Below are 27,587 nucleotides of genomic sequence, written 5' to 3'. Positions count from 1 at the left end.
ACAGGTTCAGTGTCACCGTCACAGGGTTGCCATGACCATTTTCAGGCTGCTGGAGTGCCCAAACATTAGGATGATAACATAGAATCATTGGACACTTTTTTACACAGTTGATGAAACATGAAAAATTCAAAATAACATTAAGCATGGCATGATGACACAAACAATACAGCTTCAGTGGAGTGGCAGGACATGGGTATGAATCTAAAACGTTACTGATCTTAACTGTGCCATTATGTGAGTCATTTCCCCACAGGTAGTGATTGGAGATGATTCATTCCAGCCTGTTCTTACACTCTTAGCAGTGAAGTGGCAGAGGCCTGGAAGAACATCATCCAACTGCCTTAAGAGCTAAAAATGGTGCATGCTGCAGGGAACCCATGAAGGGTACTGGCAGAAAGACCCTATGGTTCAATATATGATTGTGCACTTAGTTTCTCTTTCAAGTCTGATGAGTATACTTCATACTGATTCTGCTGGACCGTTGCTGAATTTAACACCTTTGAGTGCACCATAAATTATTCAAATATTTATGATCAAACTTTGTCCACAGTACATTGTGAAAAGTAATATGAAATAGCACCCATGTATTACATTTTAATGTGTTGAACTAATTCTTGGTGCAGAACTTTAGAAAGTACACGTTAGGTTGTAAAACTCAAAGCCAAATCAATGTTGTTTCATCATTAACAAACAATGCCTGAAAAGAATTTTCAAATGATTAAATTTACCACAGTCACTTTAACGTAATCATCTAATCACAAGTTTAGAAACCCTTCTTGGTTGTACAGATACTGAGATTCTGAAGAGCGGAAGCATGATTGTAATGCGCTAAAAGGCTGAAACCATCTTCAGAAGTAGATTTACATGACAAAACTAACATCAGTGTTAAGTGGTTTGGCTTCCACATAACAAAAAAAATCTATTAAGTTTCAGAAGTGAAGATGACTCTTGACTAGGGGCCAGATATTTGTTTTTGGGTTGGAACCCTGACACCAGGATGATTTCTGGGTTCTGACTCCACATGACATCAGTATGACATGCTGCGATTTTTGAACAAAAGGCCAATTGATGGCCGCAGGGCATGTTTGCTTTCCAATTAAGGACAACAGCAGGCTCCAGATGCTGGCAGGCCAGTAGGATGTCCTCCAGCACTAAAGGCACTGCAGTCTGCAGTTGCAGATACTGGAAAGAAAAGGCGCCTTGAGATGGAGGTGCTGTCCTAGTACTCCTTACAGATGTCTAAAAAAGAAATAGCCATAGCTGCCGGGCCACCATTGTGGAGAGGCAACCCCTCCACAGGGTGTTTTGTAGCTGTGGCCATGTAGATATGGGACTGGAGAGGTGGGAGCGGGGGAGCACGCCTGAAGTTGATCCTGGGTTGTAGGCCCCTGGGGTCTGCTGGGCTCTGGGTGCCAGATGGCCTTAATAGGTTTTTTATTATGTTGACAAGGTACTTGTTGCTTGCGGGTGGGTAGCCCATGCCCTGTCCCCTTAAAGATTGCCCAGAGGAGGAGAAATGGCAGCATACCAGCGCACGAACCAGTGCCAGGAAATTTCAGGCCTGCCTGCCTCTGTTCCTGCCTCTGACAGACTTTCAATATTTAGCCCAGAAAGTTCAGCTCAGCTTCATCTCAATGTCAGGTCATGCCTTCATTCTGGATTCAGATTGCACCAACAGTACAGTTATATTGTAAATGCAAAGTGAAACTGCTTCACACAGAGAAAATGCACCTTTAACTTGCATGAGACAGTAACGTTTGTAAGATTGATGAACCAGGATCTTTCTAGCAGAGTTCATTGTACTAAAAATAGCACAAAATAAATGTGAACTGAACTTTGTGCAGAAAATAACTAATTACCAAAGCACTGGTTAAACAGGAACTTTCCCAGCAGATTATTTCTTTAAGTTTGAGAAATGACATTGCAATTATCAGTTATCCACTGATGATATGCTTAACATTATTAGAATGGAGTGCATTTATGGATGGCTTCATTGTTGAGTTGTTGCAGTGACGAGAATAACCAAAAGGTTATTTTCAATCCACTTCGTGTTTGAATCAGACCTCACCACTTAGAGAATCATGAAGTTGGATTCAAATAAATGGGTTCAAGTACCAGTTCATTGCACTGTAAAGATTTGAGTTTTTGGGTGCTTCATTTTTAATTCCAACATTTACTTTTGTTTCACATTTTTGTGAATACGTAGAAAAGATGGCCTAGTGGTATTTTCGCTGGGTCATGCTCTGGGGACCTGGGTTTGAATCCCGCCATGGAAGATGGTGGAATTTGAATTCAATAAAAAGCTGTAATCTAATGATGACCATGAAACCATTGTCGATTGTCGTAAAAGCCCATCTGGTCTACTAATGACATTTAGGGAAGGAAATCTGCCATCCTTACTTGATCTGGCCTACGTGTGACTCCAGACCCACAGCAATGTTGTTGACTCTTAAAATGCCCCTGAACCAGAGCAACTAAGGAAGGGAAATAAGTGCTGGCCCAGCCAGCGAAGGCCACACCCATGAATTAATTTTAAAAAACAGAATGCGAGTGATTTTGTTTTCAAGGCATGAGTGCTGAAAACTGCTAATAACAAAAAGTTTAATTCATATTTGCTCAATATTTTGAAGAGGACTGGAGCTGCTTGTAGCATTGTCTCCCTTTACATTCATTCACATAAATGCATCTTTTTGTGGTAAAAGTTTCACAACCCTGTCTATGCAGTGCTATACAAATGTACACAGATGTATGAGTCTCTGTTAAAACTTGAAGCATATGTCACATTTCAGGCAATATATTCAAAGTTCCAGAAATGTGTAGGTAAAACCTTTAAAAAGTTAGCCATTTCATGTTATCGTCGTAACATTCAAGGCTATGGGCCAAGTCCTGGTAAATGGGTTAGGTAGGTAGGTCAGGTGTTTCTCATGTGTCAGTTCAGACTCGATGGGCAGGAGGGCCTCTTCTGCACTGAGAGATTCTGATTCTGTCACAAGAATTTATCAAGCAATGAATTCCACTGAAACATTCCATTGTGTTGTAGGCAATCCAGCTTTAAATCAGGCTGGGAACCATAAGCTTACAAACACCTTTGAATCAGCAAGTGTCCCTCACTAAATAGTGGTTTAATTTGCCCGATTATGAGTTGTATTTGCCTCCAACAGTTAGGCTTTGAAAATGTAAAGAGGGAGGTTAGCTGAGCCTGTCTGTTGTAGCAGCACAATAATATGCAGCACCCTTATGGATCCTATCATTCTAAAGCCGCCTCTCACCCAACTTAGTGAAAAGTGCCATGTAAGATGCTTTCAAGGGAGTGTGACTAATTAGATAGCCCTTTCAAAGAGACTTTATGGCCTGAATGGCCACCTCCTGTCATGTCCAATTCTATGATTCTGTGCAAATTCACCAGTAAATGTATAATTCTGTGTACATTTGTAAGTTTTGTAACTTTAACCTTTTTTAAGCTGTTAGTTCATCTAGATCTAGAAACTTTGCACTTAGTGATGCATAAAAAGGCTTTAAGAGTTCATATATTAGTGTAAATATATGTACCTATTATACTGCATTGCTATCACATTGGTTACCAGTCTAAATGAACATAAAACAATCTCTCTGTAGCTTCATCTTTTGTAGTGTTTTAAATCTGCATGTAATTAAAGAATTCATCTTCCGTAGGTATGGGATTCTTATTTCTATTTGGCAGTAATATTTATCAATCAGCCTTGCCTTCAACTGGAGCTGTTTTCACCTTCAAAAAGGAAAAAAGTTCTAGAAAAGTAAGTTGCATTATCTGGTTCTGTTTAAGTACAAAAGCTATACATGTTTTTTTTTAATCCCATAATTATTCTTTGGTTACTGGAAATGAATTACTTCTACTATTTAGGGTTCCACTTGTTGATTTTTTTTGTTCATCATCTTAGATTTTCAAATTAAATTACAGATATGGAGACATGAGGGTGATGATGGGATGTGAAATCTTCAGCATGTGGCAAAATCTAGGTAAAGTCCAGCAGTGTTGTATTTTCTGAGTTGCCTAAATGTACAGTATAATGTGAATTGCTTATATACAAATAATCATTATTGATCATATTATAGGAGAGCACAAGCTTCACTTTATCCCTGGACTTATTGGACCATTTTTAGAAGTTACTCTTGTACCCCAGGCCGACCTTCGAAATGTGATGATTCCAATTTTTCATGACATGATGGACTGGGAGCAGAGGCGTACTGGAAATTTCAAACAGGTAGAGCTCCATAAATTCACCACCCTCAAAAAGAACTCATTGCAAAGTTTATAGAATATAGGCCACATTCCAACTGATCCATAAATATTATTTCAGGTTGGTTACATTTGTGGTAAATCCGTTGTACTGTACTACCCCATTTTTGAGATGGGTGACATTTTAAATTTCAAAAAAATAATGTAAAAATAATATAACCAGTTTCAAACGTATATAAAAATTAGTATTGCAACATATTTATACCTATTATTGCAGATTGAAAATTAATAACATTTCAGATTTCCTCGCATGCTGGCTTTTATGTGGTTAAAATTTGAAATGTCTATGGGTGTGCTTTCTGCTTTCATACTGTGAGAGGGGGAGGATGGTGGAGGTGGTGTTTTTCAGTCTCTGGCATGAAGGCTGCTTGTGTTTATGTATTTTACTTTAGAGACCTGCTTATTGCAGTTCATTATTCAGATGTTCAAATATATACAATATGTTTGTGATTATTTGAGCAATCGTTCACCGAAAATACTCACTAATCATATTGGAAGCTGCTTTTTATTTTAAATATGGAGTCCCACTATCTTTATCTTCCACATCCTTGTGACACAGCTGATGCATTTTTGTTCACGTGTAGTGTATTTTTTAATTCTTTAATTTTTAGATGTGTAAGATTGATGCCATCACTTAGCACAAAACACTCGCAGTATTTTCTCATATGGATCAAAAGGATGGTGTGGACCATAAAATTGTAAAATGTACAAACCTTGTTGCTTGTGACTTCATGCCCTAAGTGACCTGGCAAAACTGAAAACAGTTGCAGAAAGTTTTTTTGAGTGTTAGCCATTGAGCCTAGAGGATGTTTGGAAATTGGGACTAAAAGGGGAAAATGTAACAGATTTCTAGTTTAAGTCAACGAATGTTAGAGGTTCGATTTCTGGAAGCTGTTCCAGATGATCTAAGCATATAGCTGCTTAACCAAGTGTAAAGCATCTAGGCAAAGAACAGATTATTTTGCAACCTCAAGTACTTCAAAGCTTAGAATGCACAGTCAGATTCCTTTCCCTCCCTCCCTAATAGTGCTGCGGGTGTAACTGTGGGCTGCAGCGGTTCAAGAAGGTGGCTCACTACCACCACTTTGAGGGCAGGTAGGAATGGGCAGTAAATTCTGGCCTTGCCAATGACACCCACACCCCATGAACAAATATTTTTTTTAAAAACTGATCAACAGGAACAGGTCCTCCCAGCTGGGCCATGGGGAATGTTCAGTAAAAAAAATTAAATAAGGATCCCATGTTTGCTGTTATGCACAGTTTAGTTGCTGGCTTGTTATTGAAGGCTGGTGATTACAGTACTACTATACTGCTTTACAGTAATCATGGGTGGTCTGATAGGGCTGCCTTTGACGTTGGAGGAGAAGGGGAGTAGCAAAGAAGAGAGAAGGAGTATCTGTGCAGGAGACAATATCCAAAATTGGTCTTCATGAAGTGTCTCCATATGAACTTCACTGAGAAGTAACATAGCCACTTCAAGACTGTCATCTACTTCAGCCACAACTTGAGCCTCTCAGTAGGCCTGTGGCTGTGTAGGTCACTCCTACCCTTAACTTTTGTTTGGGCAGAGCAAATTGGATTGGAGTGCAATTTGGCTTTTCCAACTTTGCAGGTTTTCTTGTACATCCCTGATTTCCTTCACCCCACCATTGGCAACCATGTCTTCAACTGTTCACACTCTAAGCTATAGATTTGCATACCTTCTCATGGAATCATACAGCCTGTGTTGATTCTTTGAAGGAGCTATCCAATTAGTCCACTCTTTCTTTCCCCAGTGCTCAGTGTCAATTTTGGTCTTATAATGCTCCTATGTAGCACCTTATAACGTCTTATAACGTCTTGATTTTTAAATGTTCTTTCTTGTTTCAAATCCCTCCATGGTCTCTCCCAACTCCCTATCTCTGTAATCTCCTTCAACCCTCAGATATCTGTGCTCCCCTAATTCTGGCCTCTTATGCATTCTCAATCATCATTACTCCACCACTGGTGCCTATGACTTCAACTGCCTAGGCCCCAAGCTCTCAAATTCCCTCCCTCCATCTCTCTGCTTCTGTTTCTCACATTCCTCCTTGAATGCACTCCTTAACCTACCTACCTTGATCAAAATTTTGGTCATCTGACCCAATATCTCTTTGTGGCTCAGAGTTATCTTTGTTTTATAATGCTCCTGTGAAGTGCCTTGGAACATTTCATTATGTTAAGGTGCTGTATTCATTTATTGTTGTTCTACAGTGTGCCAATTGCACTAGACTGCACCCATTGCCTTACATGCTGTCCATCACCTGCCTAGCATTTACGCATCTTGAATTTATAAAGTACTTTAAGGTAATAAAAGGTGCCATGGTACTTTGCAAGAGGGGTACAATTGGACACATATCGACACAACAATAGTTCCCCAATCCTTATCACTATCTTACTTACTATTTACATCTGATTTTTCATCCTTCAGTCCAGCTTCACAGGTCTTACTCTCACTTCATTATAAATACAAACACCAATACCAATCCAGAATTAAAAACAATTTTTTCAAATTACTTAATTCCAGTTGTCAATAGTTAGCAGAAAAAAATATAAATCGCCCTTGTGCAAGCCCCTAGTGCCTGTCCTATGTGCTTGTTTATTTATCTTTGTGCTCCTACAAACTGTTTTCCAGTGGTTATAAATTGAGATGTTGGTAGGTTATTGACCTTCCATTGAAGACATTTGAGATAATTTGAGAGAACTCGAGCGGCTATAGGTATCTTTCCTATGGAGCTGAGTCCATTATTCTGGGGAATGTGCCTCAGCATTTGTACTCTGTGCTTGCAGGAGTGATGTGGGCACACTGGGAACCCTTATGATTGGAGTCTTCTAAGCTACCATGGCAGTGGTATTAGCTGTCAACATAGGCTGCATCATGTTGGATGCCACTGTTCACCGAGCAGACCAATTTTTCCATGTTAGACAGAATAGTTTCCATGCCCTTTCTGAAGTCTTGACACAAGTTAAAACTGGATTTATTCATGCTCTGAACCGTTGGGCTGGATTTTCACAGCAAAGAGGAGGTGGACTTGAAGGTGGTCATACCTGCAATTTCATGCTATCAACATGCGTGTACTGGTCTGCCACATGTTCCTGCCTCCAGCTGCATCTGAGAAGTGGTGGGTGGTGATGGCTACTTGCTGGTCAGCAAGTGTAGTCAATTAAGTCAATTAAAATGCTTATTGAGGGCACTCTTTGCACGCCAACGAGAATATTCCGGACAGAATACGGGCCCTCTCTGCTGAGGCCAAGGCCAGTTGAATCGATGGAGATGGTCTTTTGGTTTCAGGCTGGGTTTGAGGGAGACCAGTGATGCCACATTTAACTGTCCCACCCTCACTACAGTTTCCCAACCTGCATTTCTGTACCCAGGAATAAAAATTCTACTCTGAGTGTATATTCATTGGCAGACTGCCCAGTGTTTCCATGTATGACCATTGGCCTTCCTGGGTGTTCTCAGCCCTTGATATCTGCCTTTGAGTCCTCCGCAGCAAAGCTAACATGCAATCATGCCTCCTGGTAAGCTGGTGCCTGTGGTGTTCTACCCATCTGCCCTAATTCCTGCACATTTGTGCCCAGTGATTTACCATTCATGAAGAACCTGCTCCTCTGGTCCACTCTCTAAAGTACCTGTGGCACTAATATCTCAGCTGGTGCTTTTAAGGATCAAACTAAGTGAAGGTGTAATTTCAGGAAGACTGGCCTCAGGGTCAAAGGTATCTCCACATTTTGAGTACCTGAAATTAAAGAACGGAACAAGGATTAACTACTGGCTCCATCCTTTTCCCTGGAAACTGTCTGAGATTAAGATTAAATCAGTCTGTTCTCAGCCTTGGTGTCACATTTGATCCTGAGATGAGCTTCTGACCACGTCATCACAAAGGCCGTCTGTTTCTTTCTTCACAACATCATTTTACTTTGCCCCTGTTGCATCTCATTTGCTTTCAAAACCCTCATTCATGCCTTCATTACTTTGAGATTTAACTATTCCAATGCACTCCAACTGGTCTCCACATTCTATCCTCTGTAAACTTAAGGTCATCCAAAACTCTGCCTGTGTCTTACCTCGCAGCAAGCCCGGTTCCCTATCACCCCTGTACTTGCTGCCCTGCATTGGCTCCCATTCAAGCAAAGTATTGATTTTAAAATTCCCATCTTTGTTTTCAAACTCTTCCATGGCCTTTATCGCTGTAATTTCCTCCAGCCCCACAGCCTTCTGAGATAACTGTGCTTCTTTCATTGTGGCCTCTTGTGCATCCCTGATTTTAATTGCACCACAATTGGCAGTTGCGCCATCCATTGCCTAAACTCCTAGTTCTGGAATTTCCTCCCTACACTTCCCCACCTCTCTACCTTGTTTTCATCCTTTTAAACACTCTTTGAAACCTATCTCTATATCTCCATATGTAGCTTGGTGCCATCCTTTGTTCTCTCCTACTCCTGTGAAATGTCTTGGAATGTTTTACTCAGTGAAAGGTGCTATGTAAATATAAGTTGTTATTGTTTTGGTTAGCATTTGATACAAAAGGAGAGCTGAGGGTTAAGTGGCTGGTGAAATTAGTTGCAGTATGTCAGAGAATGCATGCAATGAGATGGGAGCAAGAGTGGAAAAAAGAGGATAACATGAAAATACCCTGCATGTGAAGTCTCCTCCAGCATTGCTACTCACCACATTATTGAGACATCCCCTGCCCGTGATGGGTAGCACGTTTTATTGGGAAGAGGAGGTGGAGGCAGATTCAACCTCCTGGTGGTAATCTCCTGATGCAGATTTTGAACAAAGGAAGGGAGTGTACCAGTGAAACCTTGAGTTGTTTAGAGAAGGTGCCTGTCATAGTCAAATAGCTAGTATGCAGTGTGTAAAATGTGAGGATTGCGACAGTAGCAGATGTAAGAGTATGAAGAGGAGGAGGGAGTGAAGTGTGGTGCAGTGATTGTAGAAGAGTGACAGGGAGGAGGAGAGGGGAGGATTATGAATAGTGAGGTGAAGGTGAGTGTACAGAGTAAGGAAATAGTATTCTTAGCTTGACACCTCAGGTGAGGATATTGAGCATTTGCAGAATTGCATCCATGTTCTGGGAGCAAAACTGGCATTCATCACCTTTCACTGCTATTAGCGGAAATGTTGCCTGGGTGACTTCCTGCCCCCAAAAGGGAACAAGGTTTCACTCATCCTGTCCACCACCTCGATCAAGATCTTCAAAGCAGCATCAGACAAACTGAAGGCCCGATCAGCATGACTGGCAGTCATTGCTTACTTAATATGTGTTCCCTGCTGTCTGCAGTCAAAGTGCATTTCCACTTTTAGAGGTCCTGGTGCCTTCAGTGCAGAGCCAAGGGGAGCGCTGGCTACAAGCTTGAATCATTAAAATGAACGGGAAACACCTATTTCATGTGGTCCCATCTACAAAGTGAGCAACCTGCATTGCAACTCCTGCGTGCCTGTTTTCAGGTGCAGTTAGATTTCCAGGCTGCCTATTGCCAATTCACATGCAAGTGCTGCTCAGAGCATGAAACATACAAAATATATAACCCACACATAGATCTGTCAGCAGACTAATTAAACAATGAGCTTACTTAACACGTGTGTTCTCAGGTGGAGGCAAAGCTGATAGACAAATTGGATAGCTTGATGTCAGAAGGCAAAGGTGATGAAACTTACCGAGAACTTTTCAACAGCATGTGAGTCATTCATAACCTTTTTTTTTTTTTACAGCTTTCCTTTACATTCTGAGCTGAATGACGTGATGGTCTTTTATCGCATCTACTTTTTGCATATTTTACTGTTTCTACGTCAAAAAAAAAATTGAGAGTCGAGGCTCCTCTGGGTAAATGGACTTGATCATATAACACTGAAGTGTAGAGACCAGAGATATCCATGCTTTGATCCTTGCTTTATGCTGTCATCTCAAATAGGGAATTCTATCAGTCAGTAGCTGGTGCTGTTGATAACAATGGAGGACATAACTAAAAATGCAAGCATAGCTGCCTGCCTTTTGTTTTCCTGTTGCAGTTAATTTATGTAAATTAAGATTGGATTAATGCTCCAACATTCGCCACTTCTAAACTTACAGGTTTCAATTTTAATAAAATAGCAAAATTCTTTTTATCCAAATCCAAAAGGGTAGGGTTTTTTTTTAGAGCACGGAAAAATGTTTGTGTTTTTTTAAGGAATAACCAGTAGGAGGGAAGGGTGAGACTGCCGAATAAGTGATTGCAAAGTAACGGCCAATTTTATCCATGATTTTACACTCTGTCTGAACCAAATTCCACCCCTGGTCAGTTGAAGGAAGGAAGGAACTTGGATTTACTGTGGGTTAGCAGGTATCAAAACAGGATTCATTTGCCCAGCTCCCCTGCTTCCCCCCCCAACCATTACAAGTTTCATTTTTATCCCTAGCCCTCTAGATAACAATTGTTAAGTGCCAAGTCCCTTTTTAATGGTTTCACAGCAATAAGTGGACTGTGTCTCAGATGACTAGAAAGCAGTTGATTTTTGGTGATTTTCTGTTACGCAAGCCATATGATTTGGGCTGACTTCTCCTCAGCCCTAATTGGTGTGCACAATATCAAATTAACAGTTTAGTTTTTATAAGCTGCAAATGCTGAAGCAAACTTTTATATTTTGAAACATAAAGCAGCAGCACAATTAGAATAGGCAGGGCGAGACTGTAAAATAATTCAAAATAACCACTGTATAGTTCATAAGGAGTTAATGCTGCGTTGAACCTCCCGACACCCCCACAGATAGTTCATGCAGTTGAGATATCTGAAGAGCTCACTGCCACAGGCCTGAAGGTTTGTCCCAGGAGGCGGGTTGCGGTTGAGGTGGGGAGGGGGGTTGGGTGGGAAGGCAATGACTGTGGATTCAGAAGAACACTCCTGCCCAACTCTAATCCACTTATTTCTGTCCAATTTCATGTTGGTACCTAAAACAGGTAATTGGCCCTGTTCATTTACAAATGAAAGAGACCAATATTGCTTCAACATGGCAGCTGCCAAGGACACCTGTTTTAGATGGCCACCAGGAATGCCAGAGAGAAAATTGATTCTGATAGTGGTCTGGACCTTTGAGGCATCTTTCAGGCACATGACCTTTGCCCAGAAATTAGGCTTTGTTCTCATAATATGAGTGCAACAAGGTCCAATTTTGCCCCAATCTCTTACAAGCCATTCCAGATGCTTTTGTTAGCCCCACTTCTTGGAGCTCCGCTACACATAAGATGTTATGATGTCTGTAGATGCAGAAGAAACATCACTATAAAATTATCAGTTAGCACCTGGATTCCTCAATTACCATTTTGAACTGAAGTTGAAATCCTAGCTGGACTAGAGTCCATTATTGTGGATTTTTTTAAAAACTGGGAGATTTCAATTACATTAGATTTTAAAAAATAAATAAATACTTAAAATATAAAACAAAATATATTTTTATTTTCATTCAGCTTCCTATAGCTGAAAGTGGGCAACTTGTTTGCAGGCTTCCGTCAGTGCAGCTTTGGGTTGACCTCCAGCAACAAAGCAACTCAGAGATGATTGTGTCTCCACAGTACTGCAGCCAGGAAATTAATTCAGTCTTGAGAAAATCTCAAACATGGTTCTTCCCACAAGATTAACATCTGTAAAAGGATACTACTGAAGGGGCCAATATCAATTATGAAAGTAGCTCCAGTCAGGGTATTTTACAGTGATGATTGAATACTATCCAATGTTGTTTCTGTTCCATGATATCTGCAAGAATATTTCCAAAAAGGTATTCGTTACATTACCTCTAATTCTATATTTACTGTTACAGTTTTCTGCCAAGCAGTAGGAAAGGATGGCATTCGTCAGGCCCTGAATTCTTCCTTTCATTGAGTTATGTTGGTGCTACTTGCTGCTATTGCTTTGATCCTGGTAGCTTCATTAACTGTACTTCCAATTCTAACCAGTCGCTCACTTTTGCATGGTCTCCCTCTGACGTTTTCCTTGCCATCCTGGAATCTTCCCTCTCCGTCTCCAGCAGTGGGCTGTACACAGATATCTATTACAAACTCAGAGTCCCACAATTATCTGGAATATGCTTCTTGTAAGATTTTTTGTCATGGTTCCAGCCCTCCCCAGCTCTTTGATCTCCGTTGCATCTGGTTTCATTGCATCCAGTTTCTAAACCAGGGTTTCTGAAGTGCTCTCCTTTCTCCCCCACTGTTTATATTTAATGTAATCCTCGACCAACTTGACCTATTTCACGTGTCTCTGCTCTCCTCCCCTCCTTTTTACACAATGGCACAGGGGCCATTCTTTCCCTCACCTTTTGCCCCACTTGCCACCTGAAGCATCAATCTTTTTCTGCCACCCGCAACACAGGCTCACCATCATGAGCAGAATTTTTCACTGAGCGGGTGGGCACACGCCCAACCTGCTCAAGCGTAAAATAGCATGTAATGACGTCGGCTGAGCATCCCAACGTCATGGCACATTTGTGTGATATTTCGGTTGGTGGGCACAAGCAGGAGCCGGAGCCGAACGTGGCATTAATTAAGAGGCCAGTTAAGGTCATTAAAAAGGCAATTGATGCCAATTTTACATTGCCTGAGTGAATTCGCACTCATTGCACGGGCAAAACGGGCAGGCGGCCAGCCAACAATTTGCAAAACCTCATCCACAGGTGGGATAAAAAAGGGTCTGCAGCATTGCCAGTGTGAGTAGAGAGGAGTTCAGTAAATAGTTTGCTGCTGGTGACTTACTGGTACTTGACAGCTTCATCACCGTTTGGGGCTCCATTTCAGGACTCCTTAGTGTCTCCAAGGACCTGGGAGGATTTAAACCATGTGGACCCTTCCAGGTATCAGACAGCGTTCTGTAGCCCTCATAATGGGATTCCAGTCTCCGCTGGAGACACCTCCTCTGAGGAGGGAGGGAGAGGAGGCGAGGTGTCCCAAAGCAGCTTGCAGGGGAGCGACCTGTGGGAGGAGAGGTGCAAGCACAAGGGGTGCAGGGCCAGCAGGTAGTCCAAGGCGTGAGGGACCACAGAAAACGCCATTATGCTGCTGCCAGGGTTGACAGGCGGCGATGCAACTACCTCAATATATCAGAGGTGCAATACTGAAGGAGGCTCCACCTCTTGAGGGAGACAGTGACCTCCATTTGTCAGATGATTGGGTCTGAGATCACCTCCAACTGTGTGGGTGAACACTCCATGCCAGTGGCTGTGAAGGTCATCGTGGCCCTTAACTTCTATGCATCCTGCTCTTTCCAGGGGCCAGTGGGGGATCTGTGTGGAGTCTCCCAATCAGCTGTCCATAGTTGTATCAAGCTGGTGATAGATGCTCTGTTCAGGTGCATATTGACTTTCTTTTATTTCTATATGGACAAGGCCAGCCAGGCTGAGCGAGCCATAGGCTTTGCAGCGATTGCTGGGCTCCCCCACGTCCAGGGTACAATTGACTGAACACGTGGCCATCAGCGGGAGAGCCTGGTGCCTTTGTTAACAGGAAGGGATTCCACTCCATGAACGTGCAGATAGTGTGACACCATTGGATGCATATCCTGCAAGCCTGGTACCCTGACAGCTCCCATGATGCGTACATCCTGAGACACTGCCAGGTGCCAAGGCTCTAAAGTGCTCCAGCCCAACTGGATGGATTGGTACTGGGTTACAAGGGCTATCCATTGAAAAGGTGGTTTATGACATCTCTCTGCTACCCAAGAACTGAGGCAGAGCAGTGTTATAATAGGAGTATGCCTCCACAAGGGTGGTGATAGAGAGAACCATAGATCTTCCAAAGATTCGCTTCCAATGCCTGGACCGTCCTGCGGAAGTAATACAATACCCCCCGGAGCGGGTGTCACTGACCGTGGTCACATGCTTCGCTCTCCAAAATTTGGCACTGGCAGGGGGAGACCCGCTGGAGGAAGAAGATCTTGATGCAGCTCCGCAGGCCACAGATGATAAATCCAGTAGTGAGTTTGAAGGCGAGCTTGGTGGGAGAATGCTGAGGGCATGGAGGCAGATATCTGTAACCTCCAGGAAGGCAGGGATACCTTGATCCAACGCTCCTTCAGCGAGCCTGCCAAATAAGCGCATGCCAGGGCTGCTGTCTCCATCCCTGATGTCTGAAATTATCCTTTCCTTGGACCTCAAAGTACAATCAGTGCCTGTACAATAAAGTTTCAAGCCGCCCATCTCCAGCATTACATACTGACGTACCCGGCACCGCATCAAATTAAAAAGGTGAAGCATATGCAGGCCATTATGACAAAATAAAATTTATCTCATTTTGAGTCCAAACAAATTAATAGAACCTTCTCTGGTCTTCAACCCCAGACCAGCAAATATCAACAAAATATTGCACAAAAGCAGATCACCCGTGACCAGTCCCTCTTGTGCTCATGGTGCCTTAAACTTAGATTTGCGAGAGTTACATCTTGAGCCTTGAGGCCCCCCCGCCCCCCCAGCTGGCACCGGCATTGGAGGCTGCTGTCCTGTTGGCCTTGATGACCTTGGTGGTCGTCCTCTGGACTGTGGAGCCTATGCTGGCCATGCCTGGAAGGGAACAGCCAGTGCCACGGCTGGCATCTGCCCAGTCACTGCAGCCTGATGAGATGCTGCGGTCACTGGCGGAGGGGCAGAGGAGCTGTAGCTGTCATTTGGAGTGCCCTGAGAGGAGCCCACAGAGATGACAAGCAGCTTGTGTGCCAATGTGAGGTTGCTCTGGATCTCCCTGCTCACCATTGATGGACGGGTATCTAGCTGGGATACTGAGTGCCTCATCCATCTCCCACAATGACACTGACCACCTGAGGTCAGTACCTGTGTGAGGGCTTGCAGGTCTGTGCACAATCCCAGGAACCCCTGATTCTGTTCCTGGAGCTACCTCTCCATGAGAGTTGCCACACCCTCAATGGAGGAGGCAGTGTGCTCAGCCATGAGGGTTAACGCAGTGCTCACACTATGCATGGACTCCTCCATAATGTAGCCCATGGCACGCAGATACTCATGGATCTCTGCCAGATCCTCCTGCACATCTCACTGGACGTCCAGCATCTGCCACTTAATGGAGGACTCCAATGGCTCATCATCTACCTTCAATTCAGCATCGTCCTTGTCTCCAGCAGTCCTCCGACTGCTGGTGCTCTGGGCACACTTTGCCTCTGCCTGTACCTCATGCGAGTGTGAAGTGCCCTCATCGCTAACGTTCCGAGTCGTGGCCCTTGAGCCACAAGGCACTCAGTCCAAGCAGCCAGGGCTCACCCGCTTAGCCAGCTCCCGTGTCATTGATGATTGGCACACAGACTCTAATACCTCCTGAGCTCCATGGGGTGGGGGATCAACAGACTGATGCATGCCAATATGGCACTCACCCTTCCCGAGTGCCGCAGGTCATTAAACTTCTTGCTGCACAACATCATGGATGCTGACCGGCGCTATCACCTTCTCCCAAGCATTTTTTAGTAAGGCGCGGTGGCCGCCTCCTTCCTTCAATCCAAGAAGACAAGAGTATCCCTCTTGGTAGCCACCTCCTCCAGGAGAACCGCGAGGCACTCATCAGAAAACCTTGGGGCCAAGTGCCCACCCGATCTGCCCCTCCTGCCTGGCATCTGCAGCCGCACTGGAAGCCATAATTTTCTGATGACAACACCAAAAGTGTCATCTTCGCTGGCAGCCTTCCAGCTATAAACCTGCCGCCGTGTCGCCATTGAACCTGGCGACCGATAGATGCTCGGCCCTTCCCAACCAGTGAAGAGCCGTGTTTCACACTGGGCAGACCTTAATTGGGCCACCAGTGTGAAATTGTGGTCAGGGGCTGATCACGGGCGATGGCCCATTTCCTGGCTGCTTCCTGGCCTGCCGACCACTCCCGCCTGCCAATCTCTCAATTCTGCCCCACGTCTACTTCTCCCCTCCTCTCTCTGCTTTTCCGATGGAATGTTCCTCCTTTCTACCATTCACACTTCCAGCTGCTGTTCCTCTTGCATTTTTCTCATGCGATTGCAGCTGACGCAACGCCTGTTTACTCATCCCTTCCTACACTGCCATGCAGAGTCCCAAACACTACTAATGTGTGAAACAGTAATTAATGTGTACTTGCTCCAATAAAGTACACAGTCTTTACTATATCACAAGATAATTATAGATGAGGAAAGCCATTTCGTCCATTTTAGTTTATCTACACAGAATATTCAAGTCCCCCCCCCCCCCCACCACCACCCCCATTGCAGCATTCAGACGGTTCTTAAATAATTGCAGGGTTTTTGTCTACGCCATTGTGCGTTTGGGAATCTGTGTCATGTGTTGATCATTCTCTCTGAAAGAAAACTTACTGATATACGTTTTAAATTGGCCTTATGTTAACTATAAAGAGGTGACCCATTGACCTTAAAATAAACTATGGCAGTAATGTTTTTAGATTTGTTTTTTCATTCCATTTACAACCGTCTATAATCCCAGAGTAGCAGTGGCCCAAGAGAGCCAAACGTGTTACTTTCCTTCAAGATGTCAAAATATCTGTTCCCTCGCCACCCTACCAGCCAAGCCTCACCATGGCACCAGAAAAACAGTTGGACCATATCGTTCTGGCAACAGCTGAGATGCAGCAGTTCACAGCCGAGCCCTCACAGACTTGATCACCTGAAGTCACTGGACATGTCAACGATCCCAGTATGAGCATCAGCTTTGCTGAGGGCTGCAGGAAGGCATCTTGTCAGAGCAGCAGAGCTTAAAACACCTTTCTGAAATAAACCACCCTCGATTGACCTCTGAATAAGAAATAGATGGAAGGCATTTATGAGATTTGCCATTAAATTAAGCACCTTTATCACATTTGGCAGTTTAGTCTGCTGTGTAGTTTCACAGCAGCCTTTCAATATGCCATTTATGTAAAAGGTGGCTTAATGCTTTGAATGTTCTTTAACCCAGGAATAAGAGAAGTGAAAGCTGCAACAAGAACTGTAAATGCAGAGGGACTCTTAAGTTTTGAGGTCAGGGTAACGTACAGGCCAGTGGAATGGTTGAGCAACCAACACATCCCTCTAGTTACAGGTTTGGGCGTAGGGGATGGCCCTCCTGCTGTATCCTTGCCTTCCCCCTCATCATTGTTTTCAGATGAGGACTGATGTTCTCGATGTTTTCTTGAAATGCGGGCTTTTGCATGGTGAGGCTGTGCAGGATGCAGCCTGCCATTATGATGTGTATGATATGCCTCTTTACATAGCCTATTTTAAGGAGTCCCCAGACCTGTCAAGGTACCTGTACCTCAGCTTGGGCAGAACAATTGTAGTTCCATGGCTTTTAATATTTGTGTGGTGGGGTTGCATAGGGATGGAACTAATCATTACTTTTGGGGTGTCCCTTTTCATAGTGGGAGACTGTCACAGGATAAATGTACCATCACAGCAACACAGGCACCTTGCACAAATTTTACACAATTCTGTTTGTGATTGGACTTTAATGGAGAGTGGGATTTTCTTATTCGCAGGTGCCTTGATGGCAACATATGTGCAGCCCATGACACCTTCAGTGTAGAGGAAAGCAGCCATTGCTGCAAATCCCTGATCACGCTCATGTTGACTGTTATGGTCAATGGAGAGGATATACTGGCAAGCTCTGTTGAATTTGCTTACTGCAGCTCTGTGTGACATACTGGGAGATGCAGCTGATGTCCCCTACAGAAGACTGGAAGGACTCAAAAGCGTAAGAGTGAAAGGCTGTGATAAGAGCCACTGGCAAAGCATGATGCCCTGGGCCCAGCAGACCACAGATCCTGTCACAGGGATCCGCAGAGATCAGCAACAACCTTCCTGGTGAAGTGCAGCTTCCTGCACCTCAGCTGGATTCAAGAAAATGGTTCTTGGCCTGACACACACTGTTCTGGTAAAACCTCCTACAAGCAGTCCCTTGAACACTGTTTTGCAGCAGGTCCAGTTGACAGCTGCTGTTGGTTTTTAAGGCTGCTGCTGTTCTTCCTGCTTTAGCTGTTCCCTCATCCAAATAAAGCTAGCAACAAGAACAATTGTGATAAGCAGATAGAGGGTAATAGGATTGTGAAAAAGAAGTTATCTGGATGCTGTAAACGCCCTAGGCAATCCAAATAGCATGATGGCGCGCACATTCTTTGATCCAGTTACCTGCAGGTGAGTGCCTAATGCTTCAGTGACTCAGTGAGGCCTGGCTGCAGGCTATGGCATGATGATTGCTGCTGTGGGACAGTCTGGCCCAATTGAACTGCTGGCACCATGGCCAATATTTATCGAAGGAGTGGCAAGGAAGATGGGTAACATGTATAGTTCTCACACTGTGGATGCCTCAACCTATTCCTTAAATTGCATGGTTAAAATGTTGGTAGGCAGACATCCGTCAGGATGCAGATGTAATTATTTATTGCCTTTTTTAACCACCTTCCCCACTTCATTGTTGTTGGGTGAGCAAAGTTAATATTGGATCTTTAATTTTTGCTTGTGGCAGTTATAGAACCAAGACAAGAGAATACAATTTTAACTTAAGCTGTGTGAAAAGACAAACTCTCTATCTAAGTAGTTTCTTGAATAATCTGTACATTGCCTCCATTTTGATTACTACCCAAGCATTTTAACTTGGCATAAGCAATGCTTGAAAAAGCATCAGAAAATGGGAATAAGTGGCAAATTTTCACTAAGGCAGGTTCACGATATTTTAACAGCCTTCGCAGTCAGAAACAATATGTCATCTCTTATGTAATGCCCAATACCAAGTTTCTCATTTTAGGAGAAATATGAGGAGTGTTTGAAAATTCAAATTTAACCTAGATTGATATTTAAACAATGAATGATTTCTTTTCAATGCTCACATCATTCAATTTTTATCACGATCATTCTAAAAGTAAATTTGCCTTTCGTTAAATGAATTTCAAGGGTTAACATTAATACCTTAACAGTTCTCAACTGGCAGTCTTTTTTGCTCCATTGTGATTTGATAGAATTATATAAAAGAATTGTAAAGGTAAATTCTCACGTCAACCACATAAATGCAGTATATTCCTATTGCATATTTACTTTTCCAATAGCAATTACGCTAATTTTACTTATTTTAAAAAAGAGCCAGTTATAATGACAAAATAAGCAAAGAAGGTTGTAGCCATGACAACGTACTTTTGACGCAGACTGCTGCTGAGGAGAATCTGTCGCTATTGCTTCTTTCATGGATAATGTAAAAATTCATTTGTTTTGCCAATGCTTCCTGGATCTAGAATTCCACTTTTTGGGCCTTACCCTAGGTAAGATGTTGCTACAATTATATTTTACAGTGCTTACTGTGATACAATATAACTCATGAAATACAAATGACTGCTGTAACCTATTACTGAAATAATTACTACTGTGTAATGTGAGACATCAACGAAATGTGAATCAGGGCTCGTGGTTGCAATGCACTTGTTTCAAATAAACCAGGTCAGAACACTGACAATTTCTTTCTATCTGCAGCCTGCTGAAGAAAATTGAGAGAGAAACCTGGCGAGAAAGTGGTATTTCTTTAGTAGCTACTGTAACTCGCCTAATGGAAAGGTTGCTGGATTACAGGTGAGACTTGACAGCTCTTTTTTTTCTGCAGGTTGAAAATTTGGAAGGTATAATCAAATTGTGTTTTGTAAACTTGGACAGAAAACTATAGTCTCAATTTGTGTGTTTATATGAATAATATGAAGGATCTGAAATGCATACATTTTAACACTTACTTTATTGGTTTCTACGACTCTGGATTCTTGCTGTGTTTTTAAAAATAATACTTATGTAGTTAACGAAACATTGTTGAAGCTATTTTCTTATTTTGTGTAAGTGTTATAGTTGCATATTTTTCCATCGTATAAAACGATTTCCCCTGAGTGTGAACGTCCTATTGATATGCTAAGAGCTGCAGGGGACACTGGTAATGTGAATAAACTGTAATTGCTTTCCATTTGCAGAGACTGCATGAAAGTGGCAGAGGTTGATGGCAAAAAGATTGGCTGTACAGTTAGCCTGTTGGTCAGTATCTATTTAATTCCTCTGTTCAATCCAAAAGGAACAGTTCTTGAATATATCAACCGCCTCTCAAAATCCTTGAATGTTAAAAAGACGTTTGTGCAACTTCCAGTTCTAAATTCAATTTGGTAGAACCTTCTTTTAGGGACCAACGTGGGCCAGCATGGAGACTCACATGTAATGTGAGTTTAAACTCACAATTGTCAATACTAGTGAATTTCTTATCTTGGCAACATCATCAGTGTTTAAGTACCAAAGCGAAGTCTGGTGGTTGGCCACAAGAAAGGAAATGGTGCTTTACTAGCAGCTAGTTCAGGGAGAAGACTGCCTGCCATAGCTTTTGTCAATTCTGGGGAGATCAGAGGAGTGTAAAGAATCATTTTCCTTAACTCTTGAATGCCATTGATGAGTTACCTTGTCAGTTATGATGATGCTGTTCTGTTGCTGCTCTAGAAGGCAAAACTCATTCTGTAGTAGCACTTCTTGGCTTGTTGCTTTCATAGGTCAACATTTGACAACAATAAGATTCTTGGTACTGTTGACTAAAAGCCAGCATTTAAAGTAGGTTTCACCTCCAGAATGGATGATATGGCATGGAGGAAAAGACATGAAGAGCATTTGATTTTTTTTTTCCCTTAAGAAAACAAGGTGTGGAGATGGGACACATTTAGTTAGAACTGAACGCTAAATAAGCAAGAAGGAAGAAGAAAAAAGTATCAGGCAAAAGCTGTATATTCAACTGGTTTTTAAACTTCAAACTGTTTTCTTGATTTTTGCAGGAGAGGGTTAATATTGAAGATAGTCCTGACATTGGGTATTATCATAATATTCTAGTCTATTTCAGTGTCACAGTGTGTAAGCTGCAAAATTGAAAAGAAATCCATCTGAGAAGCTTGTCAGCACTCTTAAGGATGATAAGGAAAACATATTCTCCCTTGTTTGTTCTGATCCTCGAGCTGTTTGCATCCTCTCTTGTACCTCCTCTGTTTTGAGAAAGATCTTGTGTGGGCCTATCAGCAGCAGCTGCACTGGATAAGCTTTATAAAAGGTGTCAATTTGCTGCTCTATGGTCACATGATTCATTTACATGGCTTGTTTATTTCTAACATTTTTGTTCATGATTTAGCATAGTCTTAATGTTTGCCTGATCTAGAGTAGAACTTTCAGTCTGTCATACAGAAACCATATTCTAGTGTCGTCAGCAACATTATTTGTGGCCTTCTCCCTATTTGTTATATCCCTATAGTGCGAAAGTATAACGTGGGAACTTGATGATTATTAAAATATGTGTTGTTTACAGTACAGACCACATCAACCCTGAAACAAAAAAGGAGGTAATAAAATAGTGTTGGTACATTAGTGCATCAGAATGTAGCATTATTATTCGAAGGACCTGGTTTGAATCCTGACTGATGGGGTGAAAGTGGAGTCTCTTGTCTGGCTATAATAATCCTGTCTCAACCCAGCCCACAGTCCAAAAGTGCTCACCGTTTGCCTACAGGACTTTCAAATTGGTGGCTACCGAGCAAGAGGCTCAATGTGGGAAATGTAATTCCCCCCACCCACCTGCCATGGGATGTGGGCGTCACTAGCTAGCCCAGTATTTTTATTGCCCATTCCTAATTGCCCTTGTGAAGGTGGTGGTGAGCCACCTTCTTGAACTGCTGCAGTCAATGTGGTGTAAGTACACCCACAGTGCTGTTAGGAAGGGAGTTCCAGGATTCTGAACCAGTGGCAGTGAAGGAATGGTAATTGTAGTTCCAAGTCAGGATGGTGTGTGACATGGGTGTGAACTTGCAGGTGGTGGTGTTCCCATCTATCTGCTGCCCTTGTCCTTCTAGGTGGTAGAGGTCGCAGGTTTGAAAGGTGCTATCGAAGGAGCCTTGATGTGTTGCTGCAGTGATTCTTGTAGATGAATACACACTGCTGCCACAGTGCATTGGCTGTGGAGGGAGTGGATGTTGAAGGTGGTGGATGAGGTGCCAATTAAGTGGGTTGCTTTGCCTTTGAATGGTGTCAAGCTGCCTGAGTGTTGTTGGAGCAGCGTTCAGCCAGGCAGGTTGAGTGTATTCCATCATACTCCAGACTTGTGCCTCATAGATGGTGGACAGGCTTTGGGGTGTCAGGAGGTGAGTCACTTTCACCAGAATTCGCAGCCTCTGACCTGCTCTTGTAGCGACAGTATTTATATGGCTGGTCCAGTTCAGTTTTTGGTCAATGGTAATCCCCTGGATGTTGATAGTGGGGGATTCAGCAATGGTAATGCCATTGAACATCAAGGGGAAATGGTTGGATTCTCTCTTGTTGGAGATGGTCAATGCCTGGCACTTATGGTGATGCGAATGTCATTTGCCACTTGTCAGCCTGAGCCTAAATATTGTCAGGTCTTACTGCCGATGGACACGGACTGCTTCAGTGTCTGAAGTGTTGCAAATGGTGCTGAACATTGTGCAATCATCAGCAAATGTTCCCACATCTGACATAATGTTGGGGGGAAGATCATTGATGAAGCAGTTGAAGATGGTTGGGCCTAGGACACTACCTTGAAGAACTCCCGTAGTGATGCACTCGAACTTAAATGATTAACTAACAACAACCACACCCATCTTCCTTTGTACTAGGTATGACTCCAACCAGTGGAGAGTGTTCCCCTTGATTGCCATTGACTCCAATCTCGTGTCCAGATTTTGTCTCCACAAAGACTGTGTGGTGCCTCTCCTTCCAAAGCTGTCATGGACAGTTGCATCTGTGACAGGTAGATGGGTGAGGATGAGGTCAAGTAGGATTTTCCCTCTTGGTTCCTTCACCATTTGCTGCAGACCCAACCTAGCAGCTATGTCCTTTAGGAAATGGCCAACTTGGTCAATAGTGGTGTTACTGAGCCATTCTTAATGATGGACATTCAAGTCCCCAATTCAGAGTACATTCTGTGCCCTTGCGACCCTGACTGCTTCCTCCAAGTGATGTTCAACATGAAAGGGCATTGGTTCATCAGCTGAGGTGGAGTGGGGGTATGTGGGGGATGGCAGTAAGTGGTAACAAGCAGGAGGTTTCCTTGCCTATGTTTGACCAGGTGCCATGAAACTTCATGGGGTCCAGTGTTACAGGGCTGCAATTTAAGGGCTAGCTTTTACCAGCCAGGTAAGCCCTAACAGCCTCAAAGCAGGCTAAGTGTGGGCTGCCTCCCTTCTGGGCACTCTTTGGCCTCTGGAGAGGACCCCATTGGAAAATGCCACCCCTGTGGCAGCGGCGCCAACTGTCCTCAGTGACCCCTCACTGAGGCCTGCCTTCTGGCCCTGGCATCCCTGGGCCCCATTTACCTGTTTTTGAGGGCACAAAACCATCGATGTGCCCTCGTCCTCTAGGTGCAGTCCCCAAAAAGGCCACCTCAAACAGTGCAGGACCAGCAGCGCATGGGAGTAGCTTGCTGTCCATAGTGGCTGCTGCAGGATTGTTGTCGTACTTAATTGGCTGCCATTGGCAAAATGCGGCTCCAGGTACCACTGCCTGCTGAAGTGGGGATGCCCCACCCTCCTTGCTTTTTGTCCCCAATGGCATTACTTCTACCACCTCCACAAAATTATAGCCATTGATATTGAAAGGTTAGAATGAACACGTTGTCAGAGGAGAGTAGAGGGAACTTTACTCTGCATCTGTTTGGTGTTACTCTGGAGAGCCCCTGATTATACCTAAAATAGAAACTATATTCACAAATGAGCCACAACCTTACCACAGAGAAAAAATGACTTTGCCTTCGCCCAATTCCACAAACAAAATTAGCCCTTGTGGATAGGCTATTTCATTTTATTGATCAGTTTCTTCTAGCATGATTTTTATAGCTCAGGGTTATACTTTGCAGTTGTACTTAGATAATGCCTTTTGATGATTTTTGCCTGAATTAGCGTTGTCAGCAACATTATAATAGCTCCTGATAGCAAGCTTATTTTTGCGCTCATCCCCATTACCACTGGGGATTTAGAAAGAACATATTAACCTGGATCTAGTCAGTTGATCAAAATGATGGTAGAAATTATAAACAACATTCTACATCTCCATTTGATCAACGTCTTTTTTAACATCAGGTTGATATTGAGGCAAGGGAGAATGTACATTGGGAAAGACTCCATCACTCTTATCACTAAAATTTAGCCAAAGGCTGGATATTTTAAATAGTGGAGAATGCATTTCTGAGTATTTTCTCCTTCATCCAGAAATTAGTTTTGCTTTACTTATTCGTTTAATATATTGGAACAGTGTTAGGATATTATGTGTTCATACTTACAGATTTTAGGATGTAATACATGATGGAATTTGTCACTCATCTAATCTTGTAATGACAGTATTGAACTTGCTCCAGATGAGAATGCAACAGATTCTTGATCCTTTGGAGAGATCCTTTGTCTATTTAAATACTGTCTTATTAAGAATATCCAATTATAATGTTATGTTTTTGCACTTCTTTATAATTTATAGTATTAGAGATGCACAAAAGCTAGATATTGTGATGATGTTTAATGACAGATAATATTTTAACAATTTTATTCAGTATTCAAAAGGTTGGGTCTCGCAGAAACAGACAACTATACTGATAAAAAGATAGGTTTATGTATGGGAGTCTAAGGATTCTTGTTTGTAAGTTTAAAGAAATTTTTTTTTACTATACAAACATTTTCTAGTAACTGATTTCCAATTGATTTTCAGAACTTTTATAAAACAGAAATAAATAAAGAAGAAATGTACATCCGTTACATACATAAGCTGTATGATTTGCATTTAAAGGCACAAAACTTCACAGGTATGTTCTGGTTTAACATGGAAATTATACTTAGTTTTCTACTTGCACTGTAGTTTTAGTTCAGATCTCTGGGGTAAGGATAAAAGAATAACTTTTCATGTTGCATAACCAAGGGTGAATATTCATTTTGACTATGCCTTTTATGTGGAGAAAATTGAACCCATTGAGTGCTAGGCTTGAAAGGGTTACATTCTCCCAATCTTAGGGCTCTATATAAATGCAAGTTATTCTTTTCCTTATGTATTTGTAGCTTGAGTTTTCTGTCGGAAGTTACATTTGAAGTTGAGTTACTTAGAAGGTGATTCATTCATTCATCCTTGAATGATCTTGCCTAATGAACTGATAGAGCCTCTCTACTTTATTTGAGAGTGAACATGGTGCATTCTTCTCTGAAATGACAGATGAAACACACATTTCAACTTGCAAGCAATCTGGCACCTAACCTGCAGCATAAACTTCCTAAGGGTGCTTAAATGATAAGGCGTGGGTAAGAGGAGAGGACGAGATTGGACACTCAGCATCGATTGAGCTGTTGGAAGTGTAGAATGGGAAAAAGGTAGCCAAGTTGTGGAAAAGTTGAAGCTTTTGTAGTTAGGAGCTTGAAAGGTGAGAAAGACATGAATGATGGTTTTCAACAGGATGCAAAAGTGGTAGAAATGGGTGGATGATATTACAGAGGCAGACATAGTGATCTTGGTGATAAGCTAGGTGTAACGTTTGAAGCTCACCTCAAGGGTTAGGCATCAAACTTAGGTGGGAGAGGGTCCTGGAGGAGGTTAAAAATTTAAAAATGGTAAATATATTGACAACCTGCTGGCTAAACACCATTTTTGTGCCAGATTTTGTGATGTGTGAGTGTTGCCTCATTGAGAGACTTCCTTAATATTAAATATGTTTAAATGAAATCCCCACAATGCAGCTGGGGCATAAGTTGAATTGAATAATTGCCAAGAGCTCAGTCCATCAGCAGTTAAATGGAGGCAGGAACTGCCAGTTCAGGAAGATGAAGACTTTTTCCAGCACTTGTGGGCCAGAGGAGCAGGAGTGTTTTCCGGCATTTCAAGGAGGCCTTCAGCCACCCCCTATCAATCACTGCTGGCCTCTCCCTCTGCGCTGTAAAGTCCCATTCTTCCACTTCGTCCCTCCCAAGATGGCCTCTTTCTTTCCTTCCCACCCTACATTCCAATCAAACATCGTTGCCTCTGTGAGTCTGTCTTTTTCCCCATCCCACTGGGCTCTGATCCCACACAACCACCCACCTCCGAATTGCTGGGCACCTCCACTTCAGCTTTCCAACCTGGCAGCCAGCCAGCCAATCGCCTGGCTGGAAATGGAAAAAATGAAATAATAATGAGGTCCTGCCATTAAATTCAGCAGGGCCTCCATGTCCCCAGCCTTGCTAGGTCTACCCCACACTCACTTGCTCCCCTGCATTCTGTCTGCCACCTTGTAAGTGGCCTGAGGTTCTATACTGTCAGACTTGACTTAAAGAACCAGTTAGTAAACAGGTGGTTCATTCATAACTAGATGCTGTACAATTCATCAACAGACATGGAGCCAAATCTGGTGGAAAGGTAAAATTGCTGCCTTCAACAAATACTGTGTGGAGATGTTGATTCGTGTTTATGGCTAATCACATTGAAAAGCAACATGGCAATGAGGAAAAGGAGGGCAAACCCTTGAACTTCAGGAGCATTTGACTAGAAGAGCAAAAGGAAAGAGGAGAAAAAGCAATGAAGGAAATGTGCTGGCTATGAAGGGAGAGTTCAGTGGTTAGGTCACCTTTGTGACAGGAGCATGGAATGGCCTGCCATATTGTTGTTTACAGAATGTCAAAGGGATAACAAGGGTTAACATGCTGTCAGTTACAGTTGAAAAGATGTATTGGATGATTTTGATCCAGACAATCTTGTTCTTGGCAGGATAGAAATGAAGCTGAAGAAATTTGAACACACAATGGTGACTCGTGTATGAGGTTTTGCATAATAATGCTATTGGGGACCTTAAAGAAAAAGGGGTTCAAATTGGATTAGTGTTTGGAGAATACAGAACTGAGCTCTTGTTTTTTTAGCAGGTTGACATATTTCTGGTTGCAAGCCAGCAGGTCAATTATATTTTCATGGCATGATAATTTGGTTGCATATATTATGTTGTTAATACCAAAGCTCCTTTACCTGCTAAGGGTGCATACAATGTGTTGTTCAGCATATACACCAATGTAAATGTTGACCATCCCATGGATTGCACCCTATTAAAATTAGAAAATAATTGCATTTTATTCCAATGTTTATATTCCTTAAAGATAGAAGTTTATTTCGATGGCACTTTCTATGGTTACATATAGAAACATATTTTGAACCTTATCAGAAGATTTGTGACATTTTTTTGTTCTGCATGACTTTGACAGCTCTGAAAGAGTCTCTATAAAATTAAACTGTTATAATTCTAAGCATTTTTCAAAGGAGTACAATGAGGTATGATTTCCCCTCTCATCCTGAGAGGATTTCTACAATCAACAAC

The 27,587-nt window shown here is 42.6% G+C and overlaps 1 protein-coding gene across 1 annotated transcript in view; it reads left to right on the top strand.

Annotated features, from left to right (window-relative positions):
• The window catches only part of dock4 (dedicator of cytokinesis 4), a 378,537-nt gene that overhangs the window by 265,744 nt on the left and 85,206 nt on the right, over positions 1–27,587 (top strand). The window contains exons 29-35 of the mRNA XM_041215897.1: positions 3,673–3,773; positions 3,938–3,996; positions 4,093–4,241; positions 9,894–9,979; positions 19,736–19,831; positions 20,215–20,275; positions 24,974–25,067. Coding sequence (XP_041071831.1) covers positions 3,673–3,773; positions 3,938–3,996; positions 4,093–4,241; positions 9,894–9,979; positions 19,736–19,831; positions 20,215–20,275; positions 24,974–25,067 — 646 coding nt within the window. The remainder of the gene's footprint in view (positions 1–3,672; positions 3,774–3,937; positions 3,997–4,092; positions 4,242–9,893; positions 9,980–19,735; positions 19,832–20,214; positions 20,276–24,973; positions 25,068–27,587) is intronic.

The sequence above is a fragment of the Carcharodon carcharias genome, chromosome 21, assembly GCF_017639515.1.
Source record: "Carcharodon carcharias isolate sCarCar2 chromosome 21, sCarCar2.pri, whole genome shotgun sequence".
In the NCBI taxonomy this organism is placed as follows: Eukaryota; Metazoa; Chordata; class Chondrichthyes; order Lamniformes; family Lamnidae; genus Carcharodon; species Carcharodon carcharias.
This window is presented reverse-complemented; position numbering and strand designations above follow the sequence as displayed.